This window comes from Carettochelys insculpta, chromosome 26 (genome assembly GCF_033958435.1).
Source record: "Carettochelys insculpta isolate YL-2023 chromosome 26, ASM3395843v1, whole genome shotgun sequence".
Classification (NCBI taxonomy): Eukaryota; Metazoa; Chordata; order Testudines; family Carettochelyidae; genus Carettochelys; species Carettochelys insculpta.
Genome location: NC_134162.1, coordinates 8,427,826 through 8,441,543, shown reverse-complemented (window position 1 = coordinate 8,441,543; position 13,718 = coordinate 8,427,826). Strand labels below are relative to the sequence as shown.

General features: G+C 47.4%; 1 protein-coding gene across 1 annotated transcript; it reads left to right on the top strand.

The window, feature by feature from the left end:
• Positions 1-4,819: 4,819 nt before the first annotated feature.
• On the top strand, positions 4,820-13,718 carry LOC142001745 (pepsin B-like). The gene is made up of 9 exons (XM_074977267.1): positions 4,820-4,875; positions 5,498-5,651; positions 6,340-6,457; positions 7,757-7,875; positions 9,500-9,699; positions 10,226-10,348; positions 11,435-11,579; positions 13,148-13,246; positions 13,566-13,718. Exons 1-9 carry the CDS (start codon positions 4,820-4,822, stop codon positions 13,716-13,718), a joined length of 1,167 nt encoding a protein of 388 aa, XP_074833368.1.

The window sequence follows — 13,718 nt, the reverse complement described above, 5'->3', positions numbered from 1 at the left end:
CTGACCTGCAGCACCTGTTGCTATTCCAGTCCTGAGCCTTTACTGAGTAATGGAATGTGGGATTTCCATGAGACATCAGCCCATTGCTCAATCTAAACCCAGTTTCCTTCCAGCAATGGCCTTTGCCTGGTTATTTGTTATATAAACCATATTTTGGGAGATTTTCCAAGGCAAAAGGGAATAGAAGCACCTGGCTGCCATGTGCACCCTTGAAAAAATCTGTTTATAGAGGATGCTTTGTGGAACATGAATGCCCGTGTCTGCCCAAGTTTTTGAACAAAGAGGCACTGTTGAGTGAGGCATGAAGAAGACAATGAGAGAAGGAGACAGAGAAGAGAGATCCCAAAGTGCTGGAGGGTCATAACCCAAAAGGATGTTGCGGAGGGTGAGTCACGGTATTGTCAGACTTACTTCTGTGTGGCCTTCAGAGCTAGGTGGCTGGAGAAGAAGCTGCACAAAAGGATGGTAATACCGTATCATGTTACTGTTACTTCTGTACTGCTGTGGTAGCAGCTGTGCTCTCAGAGCTGGGTGCTCAGTCAACAGGTACCACACTCCGGCTGCTTGGTTCTGACACCAGCACCATTACTAGTAGCAGTGCAGAAGTAAGAATAGCAGCACCACATTCCCCCTTCAATAATTTTCCAAGCCCACCCTCACAATTTCTTTTTGGGTTGGGATCCCTAGAATTACATATTTAAGTAGCAAAATTTATAAACTTTTAAAACCCCATGACTGTGAAATTGGTCAAAGTGAACTGTGAATTTGGTAGGACCCTAACTCTGATGTTCATTGGTGTGTCCTGTGAATCATCTGCTAATGATGCTGCAGGATCCTGGAGTAGACATATCATTCCTGTGAAACAGCATTGCAATTCTTATATTTCTAGTGCTGTATTACAAGGATTGTCCCTTATTTAAATCCTATGTCTGTACTGAGTGCCCACAGTTCAACCAGGAGCGTGGAGCTGCCAGGTGGTCTGGAGCATCACGTTGGCACGTGAGATCTGGGCAGGGCAGTGCTCCATCTCTGGCGATGCACTTTCGAAACTGCCACTGCTTGGCAACTTGACCTGGTGCACAGTCTCTGAAGACTCTCAAATTATTCCCCGCTTGCTCCTGCATCCTGCAGAAGGTTGGCCCTTCATTCCGCACTGAGATCTGAAACATCACCCTGCAGAGATTTCTTCCTCTCCACACCATGGGACTGGCAGCTTGCGGAGTGATCCAAAAAGCAGCAGGACCTATGCCTGGTGAATGTAGGTGAGTGTTTGCCTCATAGCAGTGTCAACCCAAGATTCATGCATGTGCACGATGAAATCTGGCCTGGTGGAATGATGGGTTCTGCTGTGAGCTGAGCACGGGTAGACTCCTGCTATGTCATTTTGGTGGTGAAATGGGAACTGAGCTTTATGGATCACATGGTTCTTCCTAGCCACTTTTAACTGTAAGGGCCACACCATCCAAACCAGACTCTGAAATGGCATAAGCAGACTTCCCTTGTCACGGCCTCTGATGGTTTATGAAAATTGGCGTATAAATATGAATACGCATAACTTCAAGATGCATTATGCAGAAGAGGTCATTTTAAAGGTACAAAAAGTTCCTGCCTTAGGAGGAAGTTTATTTAAGGAATGGAAAACAATCAGGTCTCTGTTTTCAGCTAGCCTTTGAAGCGCCTCGTCCATCCTAATAGGTAGCATGAAGAGACCTGGGAACAAGGAACTGTAGTGAAAGGGTGAAGATGAAGCTGCCAGGCCCAGCTCCGAAAAGGATCAACTCTCAGGATGTGACCAGAGCTGAACCAGAGAATTTGCCAGACTACGGGAAGTCGGTGTTGTCTAGCAGCATTGTCAACACTTCCATTGCTGGCTGGGTTCTTAGAAGACATTTAGGGGTAAATTAAAGCTCAATAACAACACCGAACACTGAGAACCAGAACTGGTGGCTGTAAATAAACGTTAAGGTACTGTGGGAAACTTGGCCACAGCCATAAGTGGTTCTCCAGCTAACTAAAATCATGTTGGACCATGGATGTTGCTAGACCAGTGAGGGGTTCAACCTGGACCTGTGTTGAAATAACTCCTGTTGAAGTTCAAGCCACATTGTGCTATCAGGTATGGTGCCCTCAGCTGCAGTCAGAGTAGCTCATATCCTGCCCTGGGAAAATAGTTCTGCAGAATTCTAATCCTGGGTTTTCGTCCCTGTTGTTTGCTGAGAGGTGGTTAAATCCTACCAATGATGAGGCAATTAGGGGTTTTCCTGAGCCTCAAGGATTTACCTTTTCCTGCTCTAGTGTTAAAATCACAACAGCTTTGTCTCCACTAGATTTTACCTCATTTCAGGGCTTAGCTACAAGATAAATTGCTGCATGGCAAGCCAGTTACTTTTTTGCTACAGATTTGAGGCCACTGACTGTCCTGGGGTACGACTCTGCACACTATGCTTTCAAATAGAGGTACGCCAAGCCATGTTTTTACTTTTTCAGGATGCCAGAGGGGGTGCTACTGCACAGCAAGATGGGGCACGGTCAGGCCCGGCCATGAGGCAAAGCAGTTGTCCTGGGTCCCATGACTTCAGGGCCCCATGCTCCAATTGTTTTCAGCATCCACAGGCCACCAGCATGCCCCAATGTTGGTGTGTTTTCATGGGCCCTGCACACCGTCCGGGCCCAGCTGGGCTAGTTCTGGGCACTGTAACATCAGACTCTGGCTGTCTGCACAGCAATTTGCCATGTGGACAAGTCCTTAATTATCACTCATTACATTTCTGAAGTAAAAGCACACTTTTTTCCTAATGGCGACAAGGCCATTTAGTGGTAAGTGGGTCTGAGGGTATGTCTGCACCACCAAGTTTTGTCAACAAAATCTATGTTGATACCAGTGTTCCCACTAAGTTTTTTCCATCTATGGGTGGAATAATTTTTGTTATGTGCACCAACGCATGTGTAGATGTGCACCAGCAAAGGAAACACACGCTGCTGGGTGTTGGCACTCTGCTAACCCACTGGGTGGCTCCTGAATCTCTCGTGAGTGGCCGCCAAATTGCTCAGCTTTAGGGAACACTGGTCAACACCCAAAAGTCAACAAAACAAAAATCGCCAGAGGGTGTTCGCAGTTGCTCCTCTGTTGACAGATCATGTCCTCAGTGGGGGAACCATCCTTGACAGCCTGAGCAATACACTGAGAGTCTGAATCCCACTGTGCAGTGTTGTGGGGAGGCAGAGGTGATCCCTGCGCATCTTGGGATTCCCTCTGAGTTCTCCCAGCTGCTGGGTGTGGCATCTTTGCGAGTAGCTCTGAGAGGGCTCCAGGCTGAGGAATGCCAAAGTGGTACAGCCAGAAGCAGTCCGCCTCTAGCTGTGTTGCCAGCAGAAGGCAGAACAGGAGGAGTTCAACAATTTGCTCTTTGGAGCTGTCTGATACATCCTTTGAAAGGGGAGGGGCGCATGCCTGCAAGGCAGCGGAGATCTAAACACCAAGCCATCACGACAGGCATTGTGGGATAATGGAGGAAGCCAGTTCTATGGACAAAACAAACAGCTGTGTCTACACCAGAAAAAAAATCTCTCATGGGGTGACAAGTATCGGAGAAAACAACCAGAAGTCCTGTGGCACCTTACAGACTAAGAGGTATTTTGGAGCATAAGCTTTTGCAGGCAAAGCCCTGCTTCATCAGATGCATCTGTTAGTCTATAAAGTGCCACAGGACTTCTTGTTTTTGAAGACATATACTAACTCAGCTACCTCTCTGATACGGTAGCTGTGTTAGTCTGTATCTTCAAAAACAACAAGAAGTCCTGTGGCACCTTATAGACTAACAGATGCATCTGATGAAGCAGGGCTTTGCCTGCAAAAGCTTATGCTCCAAAATACCTCTTAGTCTGTAAGGTGCCACAGGACTTGTTGTTTCTCATGGAGTGGAAATTTTTTGTTGCCAAAACTGGGAGGTGTCAATCCCACCCCCTTCCCTGACAAAAGTCAAATTACAGCTCTCACTGTTTTGTCATCAGAAGGTAGTTTTTGGTGACAAAACTTTATAGCGTAGAGAAAGCCCAAGAGACTTCCGGCTAGAGCTGGCTGAAAAGCTGTCATTGTGAAAGATTTCTTTTAACAAGCTAATGGCTTTTTCACAACAATGTGAGGCTTTCCCCAAATAAAATTCTGGTTTTTGGTTTTTAGGCAGGGTGGAAAAAAGGAAGCTCTTGAAACTGTTTTGTTTTTTGATAGATGATCAAGAAACATTCATGCAAATTAATTTTTTCTCTTTCATTAAAATATTTTGCAGGAAAAAATAATACATTTCCCAATTAGCTCTTGGACCGATTCATACCAGATTAGTGAAAGCAGAATGTGGCCCATGACATTTTATATAACTGCCCCTTTATTAATATTATAAGTTTCCATTCATTTCAAAGAACATTTTCCTTTGTCTTTGAAAAGAATGACCCTAGATTTGAAGCAAACAGATAACATTCCAGAGTGTTAAATGTTTGGATAAAATGTGCCTTTATCAGGAGCAGTTTTCTTCTTATTGGCCCTTAGTTGTTTGGTCTTGCTATTGAAGGCACAACTACTTGCTTTATTATCTCAGCGTCCAACAAAAGAAATGAGTTTTTAAGTATGCAAAAGGTGTTGACATTGGACTAGTGCAGTGATATGGGAAATTGGGCATTAACAGTTAAAGGAATAGGCAGGATCCTGTGTAAAAGTACCCCAGGTATAAAAGTCAGGGATTCCATATCACAGACTTCAGCCCACTTCTACTGCAGTGACTGACACATTCTGTCCAGGAGCCGGCTGGGGGAGAAATCAAGCACCATGAAGTGGCTCATCCTGGCCTTGGTGTGCCTCCATCTCTCAGAGGGGCTGGTAAGGTGCGTATTCCAGTGCTCAGTGCACAGAAGTACCTAGGTTGGTGAGAGACAGACAAATCAGCATTTCTGGATTCAGCGAAGCCTAGCCGTTATCTTTCTTTAAACCTTCTATAGGCTGAACCCTCAAATCTGGAACTCTCTCATCCAGCAACATCCATAATCTCACTTGATTTTTAGTTAGCTAGATGATCGCTTTTCATGGGTGTGGCCAAGTTTCCCGTGGTCCCATAACGTTTGTTTCCAGCTGCCCATCCAGGCTCTCAGTGTTCTGTGCTGTTATTTAGCTCTAATTTACCCCTAAATGTCTTCTAAGAGCCCAGTAAGCAGTGGGAGTGTTGGTAAAGTTTTAGACAATATTTACATCCCATGGTCTGGCAGATTCTCTCATCTGGCACTGGTCAGGTCCTGAAGATGCCAGATGAGAGAGGTTCAACCTGTGCTATTCCTATGATATGGGGCCATATATCTGTGTCTCTGCATAAGCATCCTTGCTTTATGTGGTAAAATGTTGCCCAATAAGAGGCCTGTAAGATGAGGGAACAGCATCATGGGACGGACAACATATCAGGTGAAGGAAAGATGGACATTTTCCTTCCTGATTTCTTACCTGTCTTCTGTGCAGAGTCATGCTGAGGAAAGGCAAGTCCGCCCGAGAGGTGATGAAAGAGAAGGGAATGCTGGAGGAATTCCTGAAGAAGCACAAAGTTGATCCTGCCAGGAAGTACCACTTCACTAATTTCAATGTTGCTTATGAACCAATAGCCAACTACCTGGATGTGAGTATTAAAGCTCACCCTCTTCTCCTTCACTCTGTTCCTGCCAGCCTTCCTTATTACCTACTGAGCCATGTACTAACCTAATCCTCTCTGAACTTGTACCGTCCGATTAGAATAGTACCAATTTCTTCTCCTTCATGGTAATAAGCCACTAGAGTTGGATCCGTCTTCTCAGACCTTGAAAGGCTGTCAGGTTTGGAAACAGTTTGTATGTTGCGGTTTCGGCACATTTGGAAAATGGACTAAAACAAACAAGTCCAGCTTTCAATTTTATGGGCAGGAAATGTGGTGCTTGAGTTCTGCTGTTTATTTCCTGCTTTGTTACACAAAAGCATTTGCTGCATGTTCTCTGGGACACAGCCTTGCCTCCTGAGAGTGGGCTAAGGTTATAGTCTAGGCCTGGAGGTCAAAACATCTGGGGTCTGTTGCTGGGTGTACTCCTGAATTCTGGGTGAGCGTGGGCAAATGACGTCTTCTGTCCCTAACGCGTTTGTCCCCTATGCAATCAAGGAATAATTGTCAACATCTTATCTCACTGCTTAAGAAGCTCAGCTCATTAATGGCAATACAAACTTTTGGGGTCCTCAGCTGGAAGTTGTTAGATAAGGGCAACATTTTTTTTTTTTTTTAAAAACTCGTCCAGAGCACAAAGGAGTCCTAGTTGCCCACATGCCTTCTCCCTTTGTAGTCCTTCTATTTCGGCGAGATCAGCATTGGAACACCACCCCAGAACTTCCTGGTTCTCTTCGACACCGGCTCCTCCAACCTGTGGGTGCCCTCTACGTACTGCCAGAGCCAGGCCTGTTGTGAGTACAGCTCTGTTGAGCATTTGGCAGATGCTTGTCCTGGCTGTGTTGATCCTGAGCAGAAGACTCACGTTCCAGCCAGGCAAGAAGAGTTAGTCCTCTCACGCAGGCTTGGGGAATGTCCTATCTGGTTTGTGCTCAGTCTCTGCTTTTCCTTCTCCCTCCAAGAGACGGAATGCTGCCAACAGCTGATTCACCCTGTTCTATCTCCTATTCCCTTCCTCTCCACCCACCATACAAATTGCTCTTTCCTTATGAAAAGGCACTGCTGTGTTCTAATGCCATTGTCAGCAGGGACACTGTGGTGTTTTCTAAAATTCATGGCCTCGCCTGGGGAGACATCAAGGGCTTTGAATGGCATTAATGATTGGCCAGTCTTCTGCTGATGTAAATTGACATAGGGGTACTGATTTCCAAAGAGCTCCACTGATTTACAGCAACAGAGGATCTTGCCCAAATTTCTTAGCCGCTTTGGTGCAATAAAGATACGATGGATAATGTCAGTGAATGGGACGTGGGTGCACATGCCCAGGGCTCAGACCTAAAGGTTAGAGGAGGAGGTGGCAGTCAGGAATTGGAGGCAAAGGTCAGGGCCCAGTTTCCTGGTGCGAGTGACGGCAGGATGCGCAGGGACTATCACAGCCACAAGCAAATGCTTTGAGCAAATGCTATGCTTCTGTTGCTGTCTAGGAGCTAGTTTGCTGACTCTTTACAGCAATCTGACAGCCTACCACAGACCAGCTGAACTCGGGAGGTTGCCCAGAAACTGGCTCTGCAGGCTCTGCTTCCAGGACTGCTCTGCTGAGCAGACTTCGCTCTCCCTTGGCAGGGCCATGGGCAGCCACCCTTAGCACCATGAGGACAACGGCAATGGGCCTGCCCCCGCCCCCAGGCAGTGCAGAGCAGCAATAACAGCACTGCAGAAGGGTCCTGAGCTCTGGCCAGCACTGCGGCTGAAGTAGCAGCAGTGGTGGATGGAGCTCTGGGCCCCCTTGAAAGTTTTGGTCTCAGGGCAACTGCTCCGTCACCCACGACCTCCCATTGGCGGATCTGGCTGACCACCCTGTTTCCACACACAGGCACACACAGAAGAGGGATGTTGAGAATGAGGTGATGTGGTTTGCATTAAAGCTCTTCTCTGCTTGGCAGAGAAACTCCTGGGCTAGCTCTTGGATCTGTTCTTTCTCTCTGTGGGAAGTCATCTGCTGGGAAGTGCAGCCTACTCTGTCTCTAGGTGGGTGGGAAGCGATCAGATCCCTGAGCGCCCCCGTGATGTTGCAATCTTGTTTTTTCTTCTAGCCAACCATGCAAGGTTCGACCCCAACCAGTCATCCACCTTTTCCAACAACGGACAGACCTACACCCTGAGCTATGGGAGCGGCAGCCTGACGGTGGTGTTAGGCTATGACACCGTGACCGTAAGTGACATAGACACCAGCCCATCTTATGTCGTCAGTCACACATTCCAAGATCAGAAGGTGCCTTTGCAATACCTAGACTGATCTTCTGCATAACCCCAGCTGGAGACCTTCCCTGAAATAACTCCCAGTGCAGAGCTCCTAGCAAAACATCCCATCTTGATTTCCAAATTGCCAGTGATGGGAAATCTACCCCAACCCTTTATAAATTTGTTCTCTTGGTTAATTACCCTCATGGTTAAAAATGTGTGCCATCTGACCAGTCTGAATTTGTCCAGCTTCAGGTTCCAGCCATTCCTCTGCTAGCTTGAGGAATACGTTACTGAATATTTATTCCCAAAGAGAGACTTTTAATTTTCTCTTTGTTAAACAAAACTGAGTTCCTAGAGCCTTTGGCTAGGAGGCAGGGATGGGCAGCCACCGATATTGGGTGGGCTGCATGAGTGGCCCTCCTTTGACTCAGTGGGCCACAGCAGCCCAAAGCCCACCGGGGTTCCACCAGTGTCCCCCCACCTCCACACGTGCGCCTCTTGCACACTGAAGAACCAGAGCCCTGCACTTACCTGCTCCTCTCTCTCCCTCCCTCCCCACACTTCTGGAGCACACAAATCACCTGGCTTGTGCTCTGTCCCTGCTCCTCTCCCCTCCCTCCCAGAGCTGGAAGGCTGCAAACAGCTGATTCTCCACTTCCAGCTCTGGGAGGGAGGGGAAGGAGCAGGGCGGAGGGTGAATGAGGTGTTTGGTGGCTCCTCCAGAAGTGCTGGGAGGGAGGGGAGGAGTGTAGGAAGTGCAGTGTCCCAGCATGTGAGAGGTGTCGGGCGGTGGGGAGATGGGTAGCTGGGGGGTCTATGGGAGCAGGTAGAGCTGCTGATGTGGCCTGCACAGCGTAGGCTGCCCACCACTGCACTAAGGGGTGTCTTCCAACTTGAGCTGCATCTCTGAATTCGTCAGGCTGCATTTCTGAGGATTCTTATGGAGCTCAATGAATCCATGACTGTGAAACCTGCAAACCCTGAAACCACTGACAAGGGAGAGCAAAGCCTACTGAGCAGCAGCGGGCCTTTAACTCATGTGGTAGAGCCCCTGGCTTTAGCCCCTAAGGTCCCAGGTTCAATCCCAGCTGATGGTGACCTACATCTGTTGGCTTTATAAAAGTGAGGGCTTGTTCAGGATGAGCTACTGCTTAAGTGTGTCCTGAGCTTCAGAGGCCTCACAGCAGAACTCGGGCTAAATCCATATGCTGGTAATGTATAAGCCAACAGCCTCTTAGCTAAAGCTGTAGAGCAAATCTCATTCTGGTTTTGGTGTCATGACTTTGGGGATGATTTTTGACCCTGTACCTTTGTTTTTTTTATATTGTTGATTAGACCCTGTCAATATGCAACATAATAAAGTCTAGGCACATGAGAAACTTGCAGCAGTTTTGAATTTAAGGTGTGACTTGAAACTGATGTAGTTAAATCAACACAAACCATGGTGTTGAAGGTCAGGTGTCCATTGAAGAGTGGCTTATTTGAGTCTAGTTGAAATGATCAGAAACCTAAGAAGGGCACAGGTCTGATTTTGGTTACGGCAATTTAGTGTAAAATTCCAGATTAGAGCCAATGATTTTCTTCCCTTCTAGGTCCAGAACCTTTCCATCACCAATCAGGAATTTGGACTGAGTGAGGATGAACCAACCAGTCCCTTCTACTACGCTCATTTTGATGGCATTTTGGGAATGGCTTACCCCTCCCTAGCAGTAGGGGAAACTTACACAGTTATGCAGGAGATGTTGAAGCAGGGCCTGCTTACTGAACCCATGTTCAGTTTCTATTTCTCCCGGTATGATAAGATCTCCCTGCTCCCAATGTAACACTCTATTTTTCCATTTTGCTTTCACATTGAATCTGTCTATATGCATCTCATATACCAGCTCACCTACCCATTGTTTATCTGACATGCTCTTGCTGTATTGAGCTATACATATGCTCACCCACCCCTCCAGTATTATGTACGCACTTTTCTCTCACTATCGGGACTGTCTACTACCATATCTGCACCTCTGTTTATTACCATTTGTCTAGCCATAGAGCTCCCCCTGTACCCCTCTGATGCATACTCACCTCCCACAGCCCATCCATCTATGGTGGTGAAGCACTGGAGTGTGTTACCTAGGGAGGTGGTGGAATCTTCAACCCTAGAATTGGGGTTGATCCTGCTTTGGGCAGGGAACCGGACTCAATGACCTCCTCAAGGCCCTTCCAGCCCTAGGATTCCATGAGTCTGACGCATGTTACAGCTCCTGCCCTATAGGAGTGTAGTCACTGAGTAACATATGTCTAACATATGCAACCATGTGTGTTTGCAGAAAACCAACGTATAATTATGGCGGAGAAATCATCTTTGGAGGCATTGACACCCAGCTGTTCTCTGGCCAGATTACCTGGGCACCCGTCACTCAAGAAGTTTACTGGCAGATTGGTATTGAGGAGTAAGTTTTGTTTGCAGTCCCCCTTTATTAACATAGGCAGGAACCTTTCCTCCTTCGCATTGGTAGGGAGCTTTCCTGGCTTTAAGTAGTGCAGTCAGTTGCTGTGTGTCAACTCAAGCACTCTGTGGAGGAGCAGGAATTTGCATCGGCCGTGGATTTCATGCACCCTCTCAAGGAGTTCGGATCCAGCTTTTTGATTGTAATACACTTGGATCATCCTTAAGTCGGGTGTCTGTGATCTGGGAGCACCCATGGTTCGGGCTCCTGCATGGCCCTCCCAGACCCCACCCCCAGTGCTCTCCTGGCCCCTACTTGCTTGCCAGACGCGGCAACCTATCCCCAATAATGGTTTCAATACCCTACCTTAAGGATTTGGTTTATATAGAGGTGGAAAATAGTACCCAAGAAGTTACTAGAGTAAAAGTACAGCTGTTTTGTGGGGAGGGGGTATGTACTTAAGTACAAGTCACCCATGCCCCTCTGGAAAACTACTTGAGTAAAAGTACGCACATCACATCTTCATTGTATTCAAGCACTCAGAAGTAAAAAAGCTGCACTTTTGCTCGAGTAACTTTTTGGGTACTTTTTCCACCTCTGGTCTTACGATCTGTTGCACAGGTACATTGCTCTCTAATGGTTTGTACGTACAACAGCTTTAACGACAGACTTTGTTTACCCTTCATTACGGCAAGCACTCTTCCATAATCCAGCACAGCCTATCTCCCCAGGCTGCTGGATTAAAGAGGTTCAGGTGTACCAATAAAAGCTCCTAACCTAGGCCTCCATTCTGCAAACCCATTTGAATTTTAAACACTCAAGGAAATTTCATTGATGCTAACTGGCCTGAAAGTGAGGCATATGCTTGAGTGTGTGGATAAACAGAGATGGTCTGAAGTTGGTACTAAAAGTTAAGCTTGTGTTTCTGGGCTTTGTGGAATCAGGGCCAGCGATGCTGTGTGGCTCCACAGAAAGCGTCCTTGGGCTGCAGGTTCCTGCAGGTCCCAAAACCTCGTCTAATCTGTATCAGATGCAGGTTCCTTTTGCTGTCCAGTTGCCGTAAGACATTTCTTGCATTTCCTCCCTTAGGTTTGCTATCGGACAGCAGGCCACTGGCTGGTGCAGCCAAGGCTGCCAGGCTATTGTGGACACAGGAACATTTCTACTCACCGTCCCACAGCAGTACATGGGGTACTTCCTGGAGGCTGTGGGTGCTCAGGAATCCAATGGAGAGGTAGGAGCAATAGGTGCTGAGGACATCTGTGAGGGATTTTGCAATGCTGGACGGGAGGAATTTAAGACATAGGAGAATGAGAATGATGGGCTTTTGTGTGATCAGAGAAGGCTTCTTAGAGGAGCTGGCATCTTAAAGCTGGTAACAAGACTGGGGAACAGTCTCTATCTGGGGAACAGAAAGGCTCCCTGGAGTTTGGGGAGAGGTCTTCTGATCTCCCTTTTCCCAGTGTAAATTATAAGAAACTTGACCAACATCTATGGGCCTGATCGTCTGTTGTAAACCAGCACAGCTCCAGAGTTGGGAAGTCGCTGTCTGGGAAGGAGTACTGCAGAAAGGGCTCTAGGTGTCATAGTGTCCTGCTTCCCCCTCCTCCCCCTGAGCTAAATATATGAGTCAACAGTGTGATACCATTGCAAAAAAAAAACAAAACAAAACACCAAACATCATTCTGGGATATATTAACAGGAGTGTTGTGAGCAAGACACAAGAAGTCATTCTTCTGCTCTACTATCTGCTGATTAGCCCTCAGCTGGAGTAGTGTCCCCAGTTCTGAGCACCACATTTCAGAAAAGCTGTGGAGAAATTGGAGAAGGTCCATGGAAGAGTGACAAGAATGACAAAAAGTCTAGAGAACATGACCCATGAGGGACAACTGAAAGAACTGGGTTTGCTTAGTCTGGAAAAGAGAAGGCTGAGAAGGGACTTCGTAACCGTTTTCAAGTACCTAAAAGGTTGTTACGAGGAGGAGGGAGACATTTTTTTTCTCCTTAACCTCCAAGGATAGAAGAAGAAGCAGTGGGCTTAAAATGCAGCAAGGGAGGCTTAGGCTGGACATAGGGAAAAACTTCCTAATCATCAAGGTGGTTAAGCACTGGAACACATTTCCCAGGGAGGCTGTGGATCTCAATCACTCGAGATATTTATAGAGCAGGTTAGACAGACTAGAGGACACCAAATGAAACTAATGGGTAGCAGGTTTAAAACTAATAAAAGAAAGTTCTTCTTCACTCAGCCCATAGTTAACCTTTGGAACTCCTTGCCAGAGGAGACTGTGAAGGCTAGGACTATAACAGAATTTAAGAAAGAGCTAGATAAATTCATGGAGGTTTGGTCCATAAAAGGCTATTAGCCAGAGGCTGGAGACAAATAACTTGATCATTGCCTTTGGTCCACCCCCTCTGGGGTACCTGGCACTGGCCACTGTCGGCAGACAGGCTACTGGGCTGGGTGGACCTTGGGTCTGACCCAGTATGGCCGTTCTTATGTTCTTATGTCTGTCAGAGATGATCTAGATGGTGCTTGGTCCTGCCGTGAGGGCAGGGACTGGACTCAATGACCTCTCGAGGTCTCTTCCAGTTGTAGTGTTCTATGAAAACCAGCCTGAGCTTTGAAGCAGGTTTGGTGGACCGAACCTTGCTGCTGTTCTGGCTTGTGTGGGGCTGGGGAAGCCACAGCCTGTGTGATGGCAGTGGGGTGATTTTTCACCATTGGCTGGAAGGTTGTCAGGGCAGCCTCTGCTCTCGGTTGTCCCCACTGTAACCCACATTTGTCTCTTGTTTCCACAGTATGTGGTTGACTGCAACAACGTCCAGAACATGCCTACCATCACCTTTGTCATTAGTGGATCCCAGTTCCCGCTACCCCCCTCAGCCTATGTCTTCAACGTATGTATTACTTTAGCAGCACCAAATGCTTCTATCTCACCCAGACAGGGTCCCATGCATGTGTGCCCAGTCAGGAGTCAGCATTTCTGTGCGCACACAGAGAGCTTCCCCCCTTGCCTGTAGTTCCTAACAGCACTCTGAATGACGGCGGGGTTTGCCGTCCAATGCTGTGAGCTTCGAGGGGCCTTACTCCTGCTGCCCCAAGCCATTGCAAAGCTGACACTTACTCAGCTGGGGCTCCTGGAGCGAGGTTACCCAGCCCTCAAGCTAGTCAGACATCAGCCCTGATGTGGCGTCTCTCTGTTTTCCCCTCTGACAGAGTAACAACAACTGCACGGTTGGAATTGAGCCCACCTACCTGCCGTCCCAGAATGGGCAGCCTCTCTGGATCCTGGGAGATGTCTTCCTGAAGGAGTACTACTCTGTCTATGACATGTCCAATAACCAAGTGGGGTTTGCCCCCTCAGCCTAG